At 50.3% G+C, this 20,658-nt stretch overlaps 1 protein-coding gene across 5 annotated transcripts; it reads left to right on the top strand.

Moving 5' to 3' along the window:
* Positions 1 to 249: 249 nt before the first annotated feature.
* On the top strand, positions 250 to 19,680 carry PEX5 (peroxisomal biogenesis factor 5). Of its 5 annotated transcripts, none has more exons than XM_044449705.1 (16): positions 250 to 298; positions 1,377 to 1,566; positions 2,545 to 2,580; positions 2,718 to 2,850; positions 3,066 to 3,200; positions 5,192 to 5,297; positions 7,847 to 7,937; positions 9,154 to 9,276; positions 9,579 to 9,671; positions 9,768 to 9,887; positions 11,445 to 11,588; positions 14,056 to 14,126; positions 14,630 to 14,839; positions 14,957 to 15,122; positions 16,693 to 16,850; positions 18,518 to 19,680. In XM_044449705.1, exons 2-16 carry the CDS (start codon positions 1,417 to 1,419, stop codon positions 18,717 to 18,719), a joined length of 1,938 nt encoding a protein of 645 aa, XP_044305640.1. In that variant the 5' UTR covers positions 250 to 298; positions 1,377 to 1,416; the 3' UTR covers positions 18,720 to 19,680. The 5 variants fall into 5 exon arrangements, with proteins under 5 accessions (XP_044305640.1, XP_044305637.1, XP_044305642.1 ...); XM_044449702.1 differs by lacking the exon at positions 250 to 298 and adding an exon at positions 314 to 510; XM_044449706.1 differs by lacking the exon at positions 250 to 298 and adding an exon at positions 535 to 929.
* The last annotated feature ends 978 nt before the right edge of the window (positions 19,681 to 20,658 follow it).

Raw genomic sequence — 20,658 nt, 5'->3', positions numbered from 1 at the left:
TTGTCTCAAGTGGCCGCCGTATGAGCAAGCACGCTGACTCAGAAAAACATCCCAGTGGGTTCTCTAGGCCTCGCTCCCAAGCCACGAGCACACTAACTAGCCTCTTGGCTTCAGTCGGCTTTCATTCCCGAGTTAATATCGCTTAGAGCCGCGCAGTCAGCTTCGGCGCCGTAACTGCACTTCCTTTGCAAATAAAACGATCAGCCATTGCTAGATGCTTGGCCCTTTAAGGGCTGGCTCCGCCCCTGCTTTCTTTGCGAATGTTGCAAGCTCAAGGCAGGCTGGACTGTGCAGACAGGTATTGCTTCGGACTGTGAGAAAGAGGAGGAGGAGGGAGGGAGGGAGGGGGGCCCTCCTGCCACCCCCCGATTGTGCACTTGGCCAATCCCACTCGGGCGGACACAGGACACCCCCCACCCCCGGTCTGAAAGCTAGCCGAGAAGGTGGCTCCGAAGAGAGGCCGGGAAATCCGGGTTTTGCAGCGGGAGGAAACGAGGCCTTGCAAGCCTAGTGAGTTGGTTGGTTGGTTGGTTGCAGCCCCAAAGCGTGTGGGGGGAAGGAGGCTGGTCAGTCGCCGGCGGGGGCGTGGGAGGCTACCAGGAGCCCGGCCGGGCGGAGTGACGAGCAGCTGAGAGGAGCAGGAAGGCGGTCCCGGGAATCCAAGCCTGCTCGAGGGGGTGTTCTCCTCTTTCAGTGTTCGCTCATGCTTCTGAGGGCTGCTCCTGAGCCCACTGCTCAGCCCCGGAACCCGATTCCGTGCCAAGGTCAGGACCACGTAACGTAGTTATGAGGCCACCACGCCTGAACGTGCACGGAGTTGCCCCTCGCTCACTGAGGAGTTACCGCCGCCCAGCTCCCTGTTACGGGGATTAGGAGATGAGAGCCGCACTTGAGTTTACTGCTGCCGAATGCATGCTGAAAACGGGAATGTAGGTCGACACGAACTCCCTGATAAATGTATCTGCCTGATCCCTGTATTGGCTACATCCACATCCTTAACTTGTATGTATAAAAAATGCATTGTTGTGAAGTAGCTCGCAGTCCTGCAACTGTAATGTAATTTCACTTTAGAAATTATTGGTGTTAAGTGGTTCTGTTTGTGTAACAAGTGGGAGACAGTTATTTTGGATTAATTAATGCATGTTACATGGGAATAATGTTAGGTTTGCTGCACCAGCATGCATGTTGAGCTGTAGGATAATGCAAGTCTGCCTTCTGCCTCCTGTAGCCTGCTGGATATGATGGCCCATCTTGGAAATTCCACCTGTAGCTGCAGGAGAAAATTGCCGGGCCAACTCTGCTTGCCCAGTAGGTGGGCAGATGGCGGTTCATCAAATAACCGGTACATAATTTACCATGGCTTCTCCTTTGCACAGGTGAGGGCCGTGTGGGTGCAGTGTTCTCCTACCGCCTGCCATGGCAATGAGGGAGCTGGTAGAGCCAGAGTGTGGCGGCGCCAATCCTTTGATGAAGCTGGCCAGCCACTTCACTCAGGACAAGGGCCTGCAGCAGGAGGGCCTCCCGGGGGCCCTGGCTTGGCCTCCCACTGCTCCGGTGCCTGAGGGGGTAAGTTTAACAAAGCTGGAGGGGCGGTTTTTGAGATGTCCTTTGCTCTTGGATAGCCTGAAGTGGGAGAAGACACAAATGCAGAAAAGGGCAACCTGAGCAACCAGGTGGCTGGAGTAGCTCCCCTATGAGAAAAGGTTACAACAGTTGGGGCTTTGTAGTTGAGAAAAAAAGGCGACATAGAGATGTGTAACATTATGCGTGGTGTGGAGAAGGTGGGATAGATAATGCTCTACTATAAGGCTAGAATCCAGGGTTGTCCTCTGAATCTGAGTGGTAGAGATTCAAGGCAGATCAAAGGAAATATTACTTCTCATCATGCATAAATACTGCTTCTCATCATGCATCATCATATGGGATTTGCTACCGTGAGGTGTAGTGATGAACACCAACTTAGACAACTTTAAGAAAAATAGCATAAATTCATGGAGGTTAAGGCTGTCAATGGCTACTCCTCAGCATTTGTATAAACTACTTCCAGGACCACAGGTGGAATGGCTTTGATTGCTCCATGAGAGGGAGCACAAGTGGTTGTGCTCAGTCCTGTTTGCGGGCTTTCCGAAGGGTGAGATGCTTGAAAGCACTGCCTGATGATGTCATTGCACTAAGGGGACCTGGCTTCCACCCGTGGCAGCGATTGTAGTGCCCAGGCTGGGTCTCTTTCACCCACATCCCAGGTTGGAGAAACTCGCCTTTGCTTATTTTGTGTATAAGGCACAACAGTTTTAAAAAGTAGTTAGAAGAGATTACTGTTCTTTTTGGAAGAGGCCTCTCAGCCTGACACTGCTGTGAACTGCCTGCCTGCCTGCCTGCTTGCCTGCCTGCCTCATCTGAGGAAAAATGAGCTACGCCTTCACTGTGCGGCTTTGCCTTGTCTGAAATTGCCCTTGTGCAAGTCAGCATGTCACACATGAAATGGCTTTGAATCTTTTGGGGTTGCCACTGTGTCACCAGATAACAGTCCTTTCTCTTCTAAAGGTGTCCAAACCTCTTGGAAGAGCCTCTGAAGATGAAGTAAGTCTTTCCAGGTCCCTTTTCTCTCTCTCTCCCCCCTTCCCTGACTTGTTCTGCATGGTTTCCGCCATCTTGTGTGTGGCACACGGATGCACATGCGTGCACCCGCACTCATTTACCTGCATATTCTCCGGCAGCTGCTGGCAGAGTTCCTACAAGAGCAGAGTGGCCCCCTGCTGTCGCGTGCCCCACAGACGTTCAAGATGGATGATCTGTTGGCTGAGATGCAGGAAATTGAGCAATCCAGCTTCCGACAGGCCCCGCAGAGAGGTAAATATGAGTAAAGGGCAGCAAACGTCTGTCAGGAGCATGGAGGAATGGCGTCCATCACAGCTTCTTGTTGAGAAGCATGAGTCCCCTGAGGAGGGAACAGGTAGCTGTAGTGAATCTGTAGGGGAGAAGATCCTTTTGTGTGCTAGCATTTCTCTCGTTCTCATGGCTGGTGGGATGCTCGCGCTCTGACTTCTTCCTCTTCTGTCCCTCAGCTCCAGGGGTGGCTGCGCTGGCCATGTCCGAGAACTGGACACAGGAGTTCCTTGATGCTGCTGATCGGACGGATGATGTTCCAGCAGATTACAGTGAAGCTGATTGGTCCCAGGAGTTCATTGCAGAGGTTGCAGGTGTGGCTGGTGTTGGGAGGGAGAGCTCATTTCTTACCCTGCCACTCTTCTTGGTATCTTTATTTCTTGCTTATTCACATACTTTATCCTTCAGTATATCTTGCCTAATACCCACTGCATCTTCAGTGTACTTTTCATCAATCTGATGAGTTAGGCTGGTACCTGTGGAAAAAGTAAGGTTACAGTAAGTGAGAGTCCATTGGGGTCCAGCCTAATGGTGAAATTAGTAAGTCTTCACTACATTGTATCATGTCTTGTTCTTTTGGAAAGCTCTGCTGCATTTCTCTTTGGCAGTCCATTTTTTGATTTTTGGAGAAGTATATTCTAATCCCATGATTGCTTAGCTTCATGTGTTTTAGAGGAGTAATGGTATTAGTCTGTTACAGCAAAAATAAGGAAGTCTTCTAGCACCAGAAAACTAACATTTATTATGGTTTCAGTCAGAATTATTTGCTGAAAGCTGTTTATGCAATACAATGTGCAATATAAACCAATTGAAATCCCTGCCATTTTGCAGCCTTTCTGCATAAGAATTTTGTATCTAATCCATTGGACTGCAAGGGCAAACATAAGGAAACATAAGGCCAAACATAAAGTCACTATTACCCAACAGAGGTAGATCTTCTCCTTCTTGCTCAGAAAATGAGCTCCTGCAACCATCTCTTTCAGAAACCCATCCCTAAAGAATTTTTACAAACAATGATGCAATAGAAAAAGATCTTCCACCTTTTTCGGACAGGAAGCAAGCCTTCACTGACTAGCCTTTTATACATCACATACATAAAGAGTTGTTGAGAAGTAGATGTTGAGCCATAATTATATGGCCTCACTTTCTAAATGTTTCCTACGATCTTATTCCCGTCTCCAGCAATTTATACTGCTTGATCTTTAGCCTGTGGTCTCCTTCTACCATCTCACCTGAATATGTTTTGAATGCGGTCTCTTTCTATTTTATTTCGTTTTGTTGCCCTTCCCTAAGAACTTCAGTGAACAAGTGCTTTCTTGTTTATCATGACAGTCTTCTAGACCGTTATCTTTGCGTTCTTCTGAATTTCTTCAGTCTGGCATTCCAATTCTGTTAGAACCTCTCTGTTGCTTTTCTCTCTCCTTCCTACAAATGAAGGTGCAGAAGATGGGAGAATATCCCACCACAGGAGTAGGTGTTAACCACATCTGCTTACAGCCTTTCTACTGTCTTTGGTTCATGGGCTCTAGTTCAGTTATTACATTACATATCTATACTGCCTGTAGCTGAAGCTCTCTGGACAGTTCACAACATTCAGATTTCAAACAGGCCTGACTCTGCTTAGCTTCCAAGATTAGGCAGAATCACACACTTAGGCTGTGCAATTTACGTTCTGTTGATTCTAGTGAGCCATAAGTATCACTAACTTTAATTAGATCAGGACTAACTTTTTTTAAGGCTAGTCAAAATGGAACACACATATATAGGGTGTGTGTGTGTGTGTGTTACATTTCTGCCTCTCATTTTTGATGCTGAGAGTGTAACACATGCTGAGCTTGCTCCATATTTAATACTCAGCATCTCTAGCTAGAGAATTGCAGATGGCAGGGCTTGGAAAGAGGACTGCATGAGGGCTTGGGCTAGATGGGCCAGTGGTCTGACCTGGGATGCTCCCAGGGCAACTGGTTAGAGGGCACTGTGCAGTTATTCCGTAATTTTCTTCTTACTGGATTTACTGAGGTGAGAAGAAAGTTGGAAGAAGCAATGGGAAAACATGGAAGCAATATGAGAGGAAGACATTCTTACCCAGATCTTTTGTAAAAGTCTGTGAATGAGGCAGGGTAATGTCAACATAAAAAGCCATGTTTGGAAGCACTTTTGGTATAAGACAGGTTCATGTGTTCCTATGTAATCATCCTCAATAACTGTTGATATTTCTAAGTGGTGTCCAGTTGCTCATCTCCCTTCTTTCAGGAAGGTCAATAAAAACAAGTTTAACAAGCCTTTTCATTCTACTTCTGCAAAGATCCATTGTCTGTGTCTCCTGCCAAGTGGGCAGAAGAATATTTGGAACAGTCAGAGGAAAAGTTGTGGCTGGGTGAATCAGAAGATCAAGCACTGGCAGATAAATGGTGAGTACCTCTGTAATTTCTTCCTACACTAATACTGGTGTAGTTTTGAATTTACAGACCCAGAGTAGCATTTTCCAGTTCAGAGTTGGCACATCCATTTTATATGAAGAAGCAGTATTCTTCTCCTGTCCCAAACTGTGAGCTTCAAGTATGTCAGGACGGAGTGGTTTTCTGTTCAATATGTATTTAAATGGATTGAGAGACATTCCCTGTATTTCACAAGCCCTAAAGCACTCTCGGTTGTTAGTCCATGTTGGTTTGTCACATCAGGTGAAAGTACAGTAAGTTCTTTAGAACAGTAACTCTACCTTTGTTGGGTTTTTCACTATATATTGGATTGGTCAGTCTCTCTATTCGTGTGTGTGTGTTGCTCCTAAAATGGTATGCTTCAGGTTTGTGTTCAGGCTGGTTTCTATGACATTCTTTGGTAGCGTGTGGTCAAGGTGATCCGTCTTTAGAACCTCAGGAGCCAGGTATTGAGACTTTCTATTCTGGAGATGCTTTCAAGGCCAGAATAGCAAAGGTGGCCAGAACACCCAGTCCCAGTTCTGCCTGCAGGCATGCATGTTGCTTACCCCGGCCAAGTTCACCATCTTTGCCTGACAGGAATGGAGAGGGGCATGTGCAGGGGAGCTGCAATGGCCCTCTCAGCATTTGGATGCTGAGCAGCTGTCCCCATCCAGGGGAGCTGCCATGCTGCTGTCGATGTCTGTGGCTTGCTTTCAAGCTCTTCTTGTGGTGCAGCTTCTCTGCTAAGTCTGTAGAGCCCTCCATGGCTGAGCTTGGAGAGCATGAGGTCAGGGGGCACTGCAGTAGTGCAGAGGCGTTTCCTGCTTCTTGTAGGGCAGGGTCATGGGCGCAGGAGAAAGAGGCTTCTAGAAGAGAAGCTACCTTACAGAAGAGTGTCTGTATGTTTGCGGATCTAGGCTGGGAACACACTTGAGGCAAGAGATTAAGTGCTCCCCTGTCCTCATGCCTTGTTCCAGTCCTACTGCTCCCTTGCTGTTTTCCAAAACAAATACGCAGTTTTATAGCTCACGACTCACTGAGCTTCAGTCTGATAACAGTTCCCTGCACTGCACTGTGTCTAAAGTATATGATCCTTGATCACTGCAACCCAAGGGTTACACAATGGATTTGGTGCTGTACCCGTTTTCCTTAGACATTGGGTGGTGTGCATTCCATTGCATGTGTGAGGGAAGAAGGCTTGGTGTAAGCTGCTTGGCAAAACGTGTGGTGAAGATCCCGCCCCCCTCCCCCCCCCCCACACAAATATTAGATGTTCCCTTAAGGAAACTCAGCCTAGAAAGGCGAAGGTTAAGGCTTGGAGACCTTGCAGGACAATTGAGGGAGTGGTTTAGCCATGAGGCCCTCAACACATAGTCAGCTCCACATTGCTCAACAGCACTCAGTGAAGTCACACAAGATTAAGTGGAAATGAGAAGTGGATCTGCACAAGGAGTTGGAATTTGCTGTGTCTGTTCAGGTGAATAATAAGCAACCTGAGTCTTGCCCTCACCTTTCACTCCTGTTACCTCTTGGCATAGTAACTGTGTGCAAGGATAAGCCTTGGTGCACTGCACACTGCTAAAGCATGGCCACCTTTTCTTGTCCCATTCTTGCGATCTCTCCCCCAAATCTTGGTCACTCAAGCAATGTCATGCCGCCCCAGTTTGCTGAGCTGGACCGCCACATTGTCCTCAGAGCCACAGTCCAGCTCCATTCAAGCTCAGTTTCAAGCTCAGCAGCTGGTGCGGTGTCTGAGATAAGTAATGGGCTGGACGAGGGGCAATAAACTGAAAGACAATCCTAGTGAGAGTAGGTAGCTCACCTGGCCCCATCCATGGCACTCAGCTAGTTCTGCATGGTGTCTGCCCCTTGAAGGATCAGGTGTGACGCAGCCTTATTTTAGTATGCCCAAGTAGCACAAAGTGGCCCCCATCAGCTTAGCTGCGCCCACTTCTGGGAAGAAAGAACCTAGCCACTGTTTTCCACACTCTGGCAAACTCTAGGTTGGCCTAGAAGATCTTGTGGCTTTAGCGTGTGCATAGCTGGCTGGGCCTTCTGTGTGAAGCCACCTTTGAGGGCTACTGAATAATCTCATATTCCAGTACTGTGCAGCTTACTGTTGCCTTGGACCAGAAAAATTAAATACGTCTTTGGGCAGTGCCTCATCCATCTTTTATGGAGCCCCTTTTTGCTGTGGTTAGTGCTGATCTGTCTCTTGGGATTTCTCTCTGAGCAGGCTTGCCTGGCACAAATGATTTTGCTGCCTTTCTGGCAGGTGCTGAAGATCATGGTTTTGTTACCCAGGCCTAACTTTTTAGGCTCTTACTGTTTTTAGGGGGAGCCGGTTATGCTGTTTTTGAAATTTTATGCCTTGATTTTCTGTATTCTGTATGCCACTGTAGGAATTGTACTGCAGACTCTAAGGTTGAATATAAATGTAATCAATAAAAATGTAATGTGTCATATGACATTCCCCATTTCTTTAAAAGCATGGCATCCTTTTAGCCTGTCCCAACCTTTTTTAAATTTTCTGGTCATAGGTATGAAGAATACCAGCCTGAAGATGAACTGAAGAAAACTGCCAATGATTTTCTTGCAAAAGTGGATGACCCCAAACTGAATGACTCTGAGGTAAAAAGACTGAAGTTCTCTTCACAGGGAAGTGTGCACACTTGCTAAGCAGGTATGCTGAGTGAGGCCATCAGTGTGTACATGTGCAGGAATATATTTGCCTGTTTCTCTGCCTTCCCTGTCCCTGAACACTCGGTTAGCTGGGCCCACACTTTATATTTTCCTCTTTCCCTGAATGAGAGCCAGTCCTCCTGTGATCATTTTGCAACACTGCATTCACACAGCAAAGTTTTACATACCATATTCCTAAGTAAAAATAAAAATCAAGAATGTGAGGGTTTTTTGTTTTTCTTAGAAAAGACAGCTTTCAAATTTTTCCCCTTCATTGTCTATAGAGGTTTTTAGCTCACTCACTTGCATCACTGTGAAGAAAAACAATACGACAAAATCCTTTAGAGAGAGAGGACAGAATGTAATTCATGATCCTGAGGGAGAAAGAGAGGCAACAGTGCCATTTTGCGATGGGTTACAGATGCACTGCAAGTTTTAGATGAGGCCAAGTGTAAGTTGTATTTGTTAGCCTGTTTGCTAGTCCCTTTTGTGAGGGGACTGATTCATGCTGTACTTTCCTAGAATCTGAGTACTAGTCTGTCAGCCAGTGTGATATGGTAGCTAGAGTTTGAGACTTGGGCCAGTGAGACCTGAATTCAAATCCCTACTCAGCCGTGAAGCAGCCTGGGTAATTTTAGAGCAGCTGGGTGGATGACTGTGGGAGTAAAATAACCCGCACATGCTTTGTTCTGAGAAGCAAGCAAGCAAGCATGGGATTGCAATGTGACTGCCGTGCATGCACAGGTGTGGACCTGCGGATGCACACGCTCACTGCTGCTCCTCTGCCTCCCTCTTCTTCGCACTCACTCACTGTCAGATGGCTGTTGTGTCTTAGAGACTAGGAACTGGATGCCTCCAGTCAGATCTGCTTCCCAGCTTCCCTGTTGCCAGTCCAGGAGAAAACGGGAAAGTTAAGGAACAGCAACAGGACTTGGGGGCAGACCTTGGCTTTCCACTCTTGCTTCCTGGAATTGTTTTCTGGGAATTTGGTTGCTGATCTTACATACTTGTGCATGTGGCGAACACCTGTTGAATAACCTGCTCCTGTGTTTCCACAGCTAGCTCTGCTGAATTTAGGAGCCAGGCTAGTGCAGATGCAGGAGTCTGTGGGAATGTAAGGGCTGAATAGTGATGGTCTCTCCCTTTGTCTTCTTTCTTCATGCAGTTCCTAAAGTTTGTCCGCCAGATTGGAGATGGGAGGGTGTCCATCGAGGCAAATCGGGTGACCATTACCCCCAGAGACCAGGATCAGGCAGAGCAATGGGCAACTGAGTATATACAGCAGCAGGTAGGACAGGACTCCCTGCTGCTCAGGGGCTGCCTTGTCTCCTGTTCTGTGTCGCCAGTACACTGCCCTCTTGTGTGTGGTTTAGACCTGGGGGCCAGAAGCAGCAACTCTGGCAAGGCAGCAGCAGTCTAGGGGCAGAAAAGAGCCCTTCTAGCCACAGTTCTGTCTCAGAGGCCTGATGCTTGCTCACTCTGGTAGTTGTGTTGTTCTCCTGGCATTGCTCGCTGAGAATGGGACAGCACTGCACACTTTATCTATCTCAGAGGTGAAGGAAGGCTTTCTCTGTTATGTTCTCATTCCAGAACACATCCGAAGCCTGGGTAGATCAGTTTGCGCACTCTGGGGACACTCAGGGCCTGGATCCAGAGTTTGAGCAGGCCAAGACTGCTGTAGAGGTAATGCAACTGGGGAAGGCGGGGCATCAGGCAGCTCCCCTGGAGTGAAGCCTACAGGGCCTACCAGCTTCCTTCTCTCCCTGCCCCCTTCTCTAGTCAGATGTGGATTTCTGGGACAAGCTGCAGGCTGAGTGGGAGGAGATGGCCAAGCGAGACGCAGAGGCCCATCCGTGGCTAACGGACTACGAGGATCTTGCTAGCTCCACTTACGACAAGGTACCAATGCGAGGAGGGTGCAATCCCTTGGCCTTGCTCTTCCCCCCACTTCCCGTCCTGCTTCTCCATCCCTCACATTTCCTATTGGCTGTGCAACTTCAGCTCATGGGCAAGTGAGCACCGAACCCCCCCTTCTAAACAAGAACTCTGAGAAACCTCAGAGTGAGGGACGAAGGTTTCCGCATGCCCCACCCCTTCCTTTCCCCCACATACTGCTGCCTCCTTCCCTACCTGTTGCCACAAGCCTCCACTGCTTCTCTCTTCCCCCCACCCTCCACGGAGGAGGTCAGCAGCCAGCAGGGAAAGTCAAACCAGGGGTGGGCGACTTGGTTCCTTGCTGCAGGTGTCTTAGCCCACAACCCCCCTTGGCATAGCCAAGGGCGTGGGGTCATGGGAGCTGTGGGCCGCAACATCTGGAGGGCCGTCGGTTGCCCGTCCTTGAGCTGAAGCCTGGGAAGGCGGCCTGCCGGCCTGCCTGCCTCCCTTCCTTAGCAGTCTGCCGGGTCGGAAGACCCAGCCTGCTGCTTCTGCCCTTGGTTCTAGGATCTGCTGTGCACTTGGCTGATTCTGGCCCAGGAGAGGACAGCGCAGGTCTGTCCTGGCAGAGGCGAGGGAGTGCAGATGTGCAGCTGTATGCAAGCCGGTGGATGCTCCCGTTGCTTGCCACAGAGCTCAGGTTTGGCTGCACCCTTGTCTGGCCTCAGGCCCCAAGACAAACAGCAGACTCCTGCCTGCTTAAAGCTCAGCCAGTTCCTTTCCGCAGCTGCCCAAGTTCCAGTGAACCCGCACAGTGCTTCCTATGCAAGCATTGCCTTCTCACCGGGGTTTCTAGTGGTTGGGGGACAGTGGTCAGGCGGTGGGCCGCTGTGATCTTCCTGCATGTGGGGAGGGAGCCTATATTGCTAGCAGAGACTCTCCCCCACCTTGCCCCCATCATGGCCCCCACTTGCATTGCTCAGATACCTCCTGCATTCCATCCAGCTTTGTTAACTGCGAACTCTCTTTGAGTCTCTCGCCCTCCCTGTTTTCCACCTACCAAGAAAACTCTGTGTTTTGCCTAAGGATGGGGACAGTTCTAAGGAAAAAATGGGGAATCGGCCATTCTTTGGTTTGCTGCTTCATCCTGGCAGTCCCAAGAGCAGTTGTAGCAGTTCCTATAGAGCTTAACTAGGCTGCCTGCAGCCTCCCGCACGTTCCGCATGGCACCCCCAGACCGTGTCTGCAGGCGGTGCTGCTGCTTCAGCACAGGCCACTCCTCACCGGCACCCCGGTGCTTTGCCTTGTTTACCACCTAGCCTGAAGAAGAGCCTAGAAAACTGGCACACTGCACTGTGATCTTTCAAGTTCCAAATGAAAGAGACTGCCCTGAAATGGAGTTTGGAAGACTGAGCCAGTCTGACGAATTTACAATGGGAAGTCAAAGTGGGAGAGTAAAAATGGCGGCTGCTTTGTGTCCCCCACCCACCATTTGAGCCAAACAGTAAATGCTGTGTGTGTGGCCTGGAGGGCATCTCTTTTGTAACCACAGATAATAGCTCAGCTCTCCCACCCTGACAGGGATACATCTTTGAAGAAGACAACCCTGTGCGGGGTCACCCCCATGCCTTTGAAGAAGGGCTGAAATGCCTGAAGGAGGGCGACCTCCCCAATGCAGTCCTCTTCTTTGAGGCTGCTGTGCAGCAGAACCCTAAGCACATGGAGGTAAGTGGAGGAGGGAGCACAGCTCTCTCTGCTTATCCTCTGCAAAGCTTGGGAGCTGGGAGGGGGGCCTTCGTGGGCAGAGGAGGTGTCTGGGTGGGACGATGTGAAGGATGGTTGGTATGGAGCTGGGGTGCCTCCCATCTTACACTGCTTTCCTTTCTCCGACCAAATGGTTGAGTTTGGCATAAGGAGCCAGTGGATATGAATACTCATGAATGCTCGTAGCCATTTGAGATCCAAGAAGCTGGAGTTCTTGCTTGTTCTTCCGAAGGTCTCCACATGTCTCTAGAGCATCCTCTGACCAGGGACCAATCTGTACCAGCATTAGTCAAACAGCTGGCTTCTGCCTGGGACTTAGGACAATACCCCAACCCATTCATCATCCTCAGCATAGAGTTGCTGAAGCTACTTTTGTGCTGCTTCTAGTTTCCAGGTGGTAGAAAATCAGGTGTTTTCCAGTCCTGTTGAATTGATTCTTAGTGGTAGGAAGGGCTATAAGGCTGCAGAGCCTGCTCTCTAATACCCTTCACCACTTTCTTTCTCTCCCCACCCCCCCTTGTCTTTCTCTTCCTCCTCCTCTCATTCCTTCATATTAACATTTACGGCATTTGTGGGCAGGAACCCTGTCAGCAAAAATGACACCTTGACCTCCCTGCATTTTTCCTTCTCCTCCATGGGTTTTTTTGCAGTCAATTTTGACCATACACCAATGACCGTAAATCATCATTACTGGTGCCTCACATGCAAATAGCGCTTAAGTAGTTAAGGAGATACTACTTAGTGCAGCAGCTGGGCATGTTTCTGTGTGCTTTTCTGTGTCCTGAGTAAGCACCTTGGGCTTGCAAGATGGGAGTAGGCAGAGAGTGAGCCATTGCAATTTTGGGCATTACTAGCAACATTTACACTTCCAGAAGAAGATGCAGAGCTGAGCACCCATATGCTAGATACTTGTGTTCATTGAAAATTCCAGCCCTCAGTATGTAGGTGGTATGATGGAATTTAGTTCACAACTTGGTCATGTTTTCATGGGTATTACTTGATTTTGGTATAACATAAAGAAATGGAAAGCTATCAAAGTAAAATTAACAGCACTTGTTCAAAGCAACTGAGAGGGATTGGGGTAGCAGGTTCCCACATGTTTACATACGTTAAAAAGATGGCCTTTGGAAGCTTGGAAACATGCATGTTACTGCTGATGCTGCAGGCGTGTGACAGGACAAGTCACCAGCTGTGTAAAGATGTTGGCAAATACAAGATTTGGATGCCATCCGAGCAGTTTCTCTTAGGCACGTTCCGACTAGGCCCAGTTGCATAATAATCAGCAACATCTTCATGATCCTAACTTGGGAGCTTTCCATTGGAAGATCCTTTCAGTATTGTATCATATGGTAGTTGATACCATGGCACTTCCTTCTAACTTCATTGCTCTGCTTAACCATGAATTCTCTTGCTCCATTTATTTGCTATTTCTCTGTAATACGTGAAATCAAAGAAAATATCAAAATGTGATGGGAAACTCTGAACCCCTTTTTTGTTCTCCAGTAAGGCGTGTACAGGGGAAGATGAGCTACAAGGCCAATTGCCTGCTTTCAGGGGTAGGGGGCAGGCTATCCTAGGAGGAAACGGCTATCTGCCTTGTCCAGATACACGTCCTGTCTCCTTGGCTGTGTCTGTGAGCGCTGAAGCAGGAGCACAGGAGAGCCGCTGCCGGCTGAGCTGTGAAAGAAGATCACCTCCCTAACTGGGCCAGATATATTTCAGCAGATAGCGGGGCCAGAATGCAGAAGGCCCTCACCTCTGAGGCAGTCGTCTTCTGCAGGGGGGCTGGTAACCTCAGGTGGGCGGCAAGCACCCTTCAGAGGAGTTCCGAAAGTGCTGCCAGCGCATTGTTTTGTTTAGTGGCGAGGACAGGCTCCGCCATGCGGCCACTGAGCATGGGATCTTGCAAGGGGGCTCTGTAGCCTGGAGCTGCTTACAGGCGAATGGCTTCACTAGCTGAAGGCCGTTGCTTTTGGGAACTGGAAGAGAGACCCTTCCGTGGAGTGGGCGGGGAGGACAGCTCCACTGAACAGCTTCCTCCTTCAGCCCTTCTTGGGCCGCCTACTTCCTCTGACACCCTAGAGGGCTGCAGGGATGACAACACGATGACATCAGGGTGCCCCTTAGCAGCCATCCCTGGGGGCACGGAGGTAACGGGAGGCAGGAAGGGCCTCGCCCTCTGCTTAGAGACTGGGTTAATGGCCGCTGCTCTGCTGCAGTTTGATTGGCCCGCTGAGCAGCATGGCTGTGAAGGAGGCTGGCTGCCTTGGCAGTGAGTGGGCACGTCCCTCCCGTCCCTCCTCCTCTGCAGTCATGAAAAGGGTGAGCACCGAGGGGACATGAAGTTGCCTGCAATTTGGGTTTGCGTTCATCCCGGCCGTGTGCAGGATGAAAGCAGCTGGTGCTCTTTGCTGTGTCCCTCGGCTAGGCCTGGCAGTACCTGGGAACCACCCAAGCGGAGAACGAACAGGAGCTGGCAGCGATCAGCGCGCTCAGGCGGTGAGTAGCCGGCCTGGCGGAGGAGCGGCGCTGTGGTGCTTTTCCCTAGCCGAGCTGAACTTTGTGAAGTCAGACTTGAAGCGATGCTGCTATGCTGTGGGTTAACCCCTGAGGTTGCTGTGATGCCCTTGGCATAAAGTTAAACCCTCGGTTCATCTCTGATTTGAAGTGAGGCCTTCAGTGCTTGTAACTGTGTAAACAGGGAGCCTGCTTTCTCTCTGATGGAGTTACTGCAGACCTGGAGACTGGGGGGAAGCACCCTGTTTCATTGAGGGTTGGCAGTCTGGAAACGGGGTTCTCTTTAGCCGGCATATTTGGTCTACCAGCTGGGAGGAGCGGCAGTTCAGGAGAGGCCCTGGAGCGTCTCAGACAGTGAGCTGCGAGTCTGCTGCCCTTTGGTAAGGTGAAGGCTCCGCGGCGAGGAAGGGCAAGAAGCTTGGCCTCTTTCCCTCCTGAAGGTCCTTCCCACCCTGTGCTCCCTAAGCCTTTGCCTCTCCTTGCAGGTGCCTGGACTTGCAGCCGGGAAACCTCACTGCCCTCATGGCTCTGGCGGTCAGTTTCACCAACGAGTCACTGCAGAAGCAGGCGTGCGAAACCTTGCGCGACTGGTTGCGGCACGCCCCGGCCTATGCTCACCTGGTGAGGAAGGAGGCTGATGGAGACAGCCCCGGCCTTGGGCCCTCCAAGCGCGTTCTGGGCTCCCTGTTAACTGAGTGAGTCTGGGAAAGGAGCGGATGGCCGGCACTGGGGGGGGGGGGGGGCGCAGGCACGCCTGGGGGTTGGGCCGGCCTTCATGCCCCCGGGCCTCTCTGTGTGCGTTCCATCCCCAGCTCGCTCTTTCTTGAAGTGAAGGAGCTGTTCTTGGCGGCGGTGCACAGCAACACCTCTGCCGTGGACCCGGACGTGCAGTGCGGCCTGGGCGTGCTCTTCAACCTGAGCGGGGAATACGAGAAGGCGGTGGATTGCTTCACTGCCGCGCTGAGCGCGCACCCAAACGTAAGGAGAGGAGGAGGGAGCAGCAGGGGGTTCAGGCAAAGCTGGGGAGGCGGGGCCTTGTTCTCCCCGATGTGAGGGCCTGTGTCTGGGCTGTACCACTCCAGGCTGTGGACAACTGTGTAACTAAATGCCCCATTTAAAACACTTAAATGCCTGCACATGTGTAACCAGAATGTCAAGAAGGCTTCTGGTCTCGCCTCCTCTCTTGCATTTCCTGTGTGCAGCAATCCTCTCCACCTGCCCCCAGAATTAGGCCGTAGTATTTTCATCCTCTGACAGCAGGGCAGGTATGGCTCACAGAGTCTTACAGTCTCAATTCTACCCAGAGAGAAATGGCATCTATGAACATTTGTTCTGAGATCTGTAACCAAGGGCTCATTCCCAGGAGTTTGCAATGCATTTGCTAACGCATTTGCTAACAAGCATCTTCTTGTGTTAACTCTCCCTGGAGGCTCTCTGTCTGGGCCCTTCTAGTGCTCTTTCTGGCGGGATGAGTTGTTCTGGAGTTTGTGGTAGGGAGGAGCCATGCAAGACCCCATCAGCCATCCAAAGTGGTACATTCCAGGCACAGGCTTACGTATATTTAATAACAATGCGCCATACTTTTCTGCAGTGACCATACCCAAAAAGGCTAACCTATGTACTGGCTTGGATTTCTTTGGGAAAGGCTGTAGCTGATGGACCAGCTAAAGCTCATGAAAAGTGTTCCTGGCTCCCGCTGATGCCAGACTGCCCGGAGCAGGGTAGATCCAGGTGCCCCACAGCTGCTCCGTGGGAGTGCAGATCTGACTGGGACAGGAAGTCCAGCTGTCCCCGGTCAGCCGCAGGCATCCGTTCTTGTTTGGATTACCTTGCCGCTTTACTTGTACTGCCCCAATTCACCCTAACCTGGGGCTACCCCAGAAGGAAAGGTGGTGCTGTGAGTCACTGGCGTACTAGCAGCACTTCAGTCCAGACCTCTGGGTAGCCACTCCAGCAGTGGCACATAGATGCCGAACAGCAGGGGAGGTAAGATGGGCTCCGGGGCACCCTGCAAACCAGAGGCCACGGGGAGCAGCAGTGCACTCCTGTCCCCTCTGCCGAGAGTGATCTTCAAGGAGCCACGGCTGGTGGCAGGGGCAGCGGTCCAGACTAGCACTTCGCGTTCCTCCCCGGAAAGATGTGGTTGGCAGACACTGGAGGGCCCTTCTCAGTGTTGCATGAAAGGCCTTCCACAGAGCAAGCAACTCACTCAGAAGTAGGCCCAGGGGTCTAATAAATCCAAGCCTTTACACAGAACTACTCTAGCTCTTCTCCACTAGGTAGGTCAGGTAGGTCAGTGTTCTCCACAATCACCTTGATATTGCCAATCAGAGGCTTGAAGCTGTGAGAGGAATATGTTTTCTGAGACCCCCCACAGAGAGGAGAGCTTTCCCATCTGGTAACCTCTATGTAACCCCAGTTCTAGTGAACCTGATAAAAAAATCTAGGAGAGGTGAAGGAACCTTGAAGCCTTGGGGAGCTTGGGAGGACTCTCATGTCCCTGTGTGCAGTGGGGAGGGTCTCGGAAACCTTGAGTTTTCTCTTCCAGGATCATCTCCTCTGGAACAAGCTAGGAGCCACCTTGGCCAATGGAAGCAGGAGTGAAGAAGCTGTGGCAGCTTACAGGCGGGCACTGGAACTGCAGCCAGGCTACATCCGCTCCCGCTACAACCTGGGCATCAGCTGTATCAACCTAGGGGCCCATAGGTGAGTTGGGGGCTTCCGGGAGCACGGAGGGAAAAAGGAAAGCAGGTCATCTCTGCCCGAAGCGATTAACCAAGCACTAGGTTGCGCTTGCAAGCCTTTTTTAATTTGGTCAGCTGCTGTGGTGGTGCGCCTGTGTGTGTGAACGCTGAAACATCTGTGGAGGATTTCTCCCCACGTGAGTGTTTCGCCGCATAGATTGAGCTAGCTGCCCCCCCCGCGTGTATCAGGCAAGCATGAAAGCTTTCCCAGGAGACACTGCTGTAGAAGCTGGCTAGTAGTGCCTTGTAGTCGCATCGCTGTGGTATCAAAGCGGCCCCATTCACCGATTCTGAATGGGACATTTGAATGGTGAAAAGAAGGAACTATCTGTGCCTTAAGATGGCCTGGCGTCAGTCCACTCATCTTGGCAGGGCTGGTGTGTCTTTGTTTCAGGACTCTGTCTGCAGCATATGCTTGCCCGTCTCTAACAGGGTTTCACAATGCCCAGGAGTACCTTCCATTAGCGAAGCAGCCAAGCTGCCTGTTGGCCCTTATGGTTTGTGCATGGAATAGAGCCAACATGGCAACAAATACATCCCTGTACAGCCGGGATCCCTTTCGGCTTGTGGGAACATTTGGAAATTGGAGAATCATCTATGTACATACACTCAGAAGTAAATCAGATTGGGTGAAATGGGACCTACCCACCTAACTGCAGGCTTAGAAAGGAGGGCGGGAGGGCATATCTGAGGGCAGGAACGCGTGTGAGTGAGTTGGGAGGGCAACAGAGAATGGGTAGCTTCTCAGCTTTACCAAGTGTTGGGGTCTCTCGTCTTGTACGCAATTTCTTCAGCAAGTTCCTTGTTCTTCATGACTGGCCAGAGCAGCCATGGCTGTGTCTGAGCCTCCAGTTCTTGTTAGAGCGCCTTCTGCCCCTTTTTCACAAATACAGAGACATGAATTCCTGCCCTCATCTATAGCCCCTGAGGGTCCTCTTCTAAGCCTGCAGTTGGAGGAGTTCCTTTGAACCTGGTTAGGCTACTCCTGAGTAGACCCCCTAGGGCTACTCCGTTCATGTACAATTGGCGCACATGCTTTTCCCCCAGCCCCCCTCTTCAGGTGAGGGTGTTCTTTCAGCTCCTTTGCTTCACCACCTCCGGTCCTCATGGTTGAGGCACATCAGGGCCACCACCGAAGAAGGGACCGGGGAGCGAGAGGCTGGGGGAGTGTGCGAAGGGCTGCAGGCAAAGCTTGTCCTTGAAGCGGCTCTGCCTTGCCAAAAGAGCGGCATGGAATGACTTCTTGGCTGCTCCACAGTGGCAGCCACACATTTCCCGAGTTCCTCCCCATGCCTTCTGCTGGTTGGCCAGAGGCTTTCTATGGGGCTGTGCTGTTTCTATGGCAGCAACGGGCTGTGGGGCAGCCTGGGCGACTTGGTACTACGAGCAAGAGGCCTGCGGGGTGCGGGGAGCAGAGCGGGGTGCGGGCACCGGGGAATGCTCGGCAGCCATGTTGCCGCCCCTGGACTCTGCGCTGGCTTTGGCCTGTTCTGCCTGAGGCAGGGTTGCATTGGGGTGGCAGCCCTGCAGCAGCTCTTGCCATCACCATGCTGCACCGAAGGCTTGGGCCCGACTTGTTCACGGGCCGTTTCCTGCCTTCTCCATCCCCTTGCACTGCTATCTTGACAGAGAGGCTGTGGAGCACTTCCTAGAGGCCCTGTACATGCAGCAGAAGAGCCGGGGCCCCCGTGGCCAGCAGGGTGCCATGTCCGACAACATCTGGAGCACCCTCCGTATGGCGCTTTCCATGCTGGGCCAGAGCGAGCTCTACGAGGCGGCTGATGCACGGGACCTCCCGACCCTGCTGCAGGCCTTTGGCATCCAGCAGTGACTCCTGGACGGGCTCCCCTGCGAGTGCAGGACGGGCCCTCTCCAGCACCGATCTCTCCTTTCTCCTGCCCACCAACACACACGCGTCTCAGTGCAGCAGCCTCCTCTGCCCTCCCCTCAGATTGCCCCAGAAAGGTAAACACACACACATTTCCACTTCCTCTTCAGTCTGGGGCACAGCACTCACCCACATCTTGTGTTGGGCCTACTGCTCCAGCGTTAACTTCCAGTAACTTCTGGTACACCCAGGAAAAGCGCACCTTCCATCCTTAGATTTATGGGCTATGTGGGGACACACATCCTTTCCTCTGTACTAATGTTCATGGGGGGAAACTGCTGCTATTGTGCCATGCTGAAAAATTCTTCTACACATGTAAGGTACAAGGGGAAAAAAACCTATGGGCCTGAAGGGAAACTAGACCTATGCGCTAAAATGGCAGTCTGCGTAGTGGTGTTTTTGGTACGTCAGTATGCATGATAGTTCTATTTAAAGGGTCCTTTTCGAAGAGTTTGGATCATGATGTGAAATTTTGGAGTTTTGCTTTCAAAGGTGCTACTGCCATTAAAGGTACCATGCAATGTGACTGAAAATATCTCACTGAGCATCAGCATAGCATATACACTACAGAGTTTGTTTCACTACTCCTAGAGGTGGGAGAAAGAGGCACTTTCCTGCTTGATTCCTGTTCAAGTAAGAATATTTCTGGGTTGGGGGCAGAAGCGGGATTGAACTGAAACACCTCAACAGTGCAGGGCAGGACCTATGTCTTAATTACCCTTCTGCCATTAGTTCTTGTAAAATACAAGGGGACTGGTTATCTCTGTGCATATAATTCTCCCCCTTCTGTGTAATTGGCTCTTCAAGTATCTGTATATGATTTTTTTTTGGTTGGGGAAAAAGTTTTTAAATTGTAAAGTATTTTGTATAATAGAAGCTAAAAGAATTAAAGCTGCCAAATTAAGCTGCCTGTTAGTTCTGTGCCTGTTTTCTAGTCACCATCCTCCCCATTTTTATAGCTGCATATATTTGAAAGCCCATAATAGGCTGTTCCCTCTTTCTTTATGTTAGAAGTCCTTCTCTGTGCACAAAATAGGTACTGCCTGCTGCTCATTTCCTCCAGCTGCTGTTTCTAAATAAAGATACGCTATTTTGTCGTTATTTTTAGAGCAATGCAGTAGTCATGCACATGTGTCCCTTGTTGGTTGATAAAAATATTATTTTGATAAAGCTGTCGTTTTGCAAAGTGGGCTAGATGAAATTGAACTTGGTTAGATCTGGCAGCTTTGTCTTTATAAGGATTATACTCCAAAAGCAAGCAGTAGTTTTGCGGGGGGGGGGGGCATCCTTCAGATTGTGCCTAACAATCATGTGGCTTTGTTCTTACTTTTCCTATTCAAGCAGCAGATGAAACTGGACTATGATCAGAATGTTGAAGATCATGCTTGGCTTTATATAGTGCTTCCAAGTATTCCAGTGCATCCTCAGTGTCAGTGCTCTGCAGACGGCGAAGGTGTGTGTTTCAAAGGCAGAATGGACAGGCAGTTGTGCTCAAGCCCAGCTAGGGAACTTATGGCTGAGACGAGATTTAAGCCTGTCAGATTTCAGTTTGAAATCTTTTACTCATTAATTGCCTTCAATTGCTCAGTTCTTCTTAACCTTTTCTGCTGAACTTTATTTGGGAGATCACATTAAAAAGGATATCAAGAAATGTTTAGAAAGGGTAAAAGGGTATGAAAAGATGTGAAAGTAACACTTGGAATACTTGCCACTTTCACTGCCTTCCGTCTGCCAAAATTCTCTTAGTCATCGCTCAAAAGGGACAGCAGGCTGGTCTCTCTTGGACTTGCTCACCTGAGCTTAAAAAGCAGATGTTTTTTGGCATGCTTGATCATCAGCAGTGATGATCTTTTAGCAGTGAAGCGCATACACAGGTTGCTGT

The sequence above is a fragment of the Varanus komodoensis genome, unplaced genomic scaffold (genome assembly GCF_004798865.1).
Source record: "Varanus komodoensis strain SLA01 unplaced genomic scaffold, ASM479886v1 scaffold60, whole genome shotgun sequence".
NCBI lineage: Eukaryota > Metazoa > Chordata > Lepidosauria > Squamata > Varanidae > Varanus > Varanus komodoensis.
Note: the sequence above shows the minus strand (reverse complement) of the source record. Positions and strands in the feature narration are given on the sequence as shown.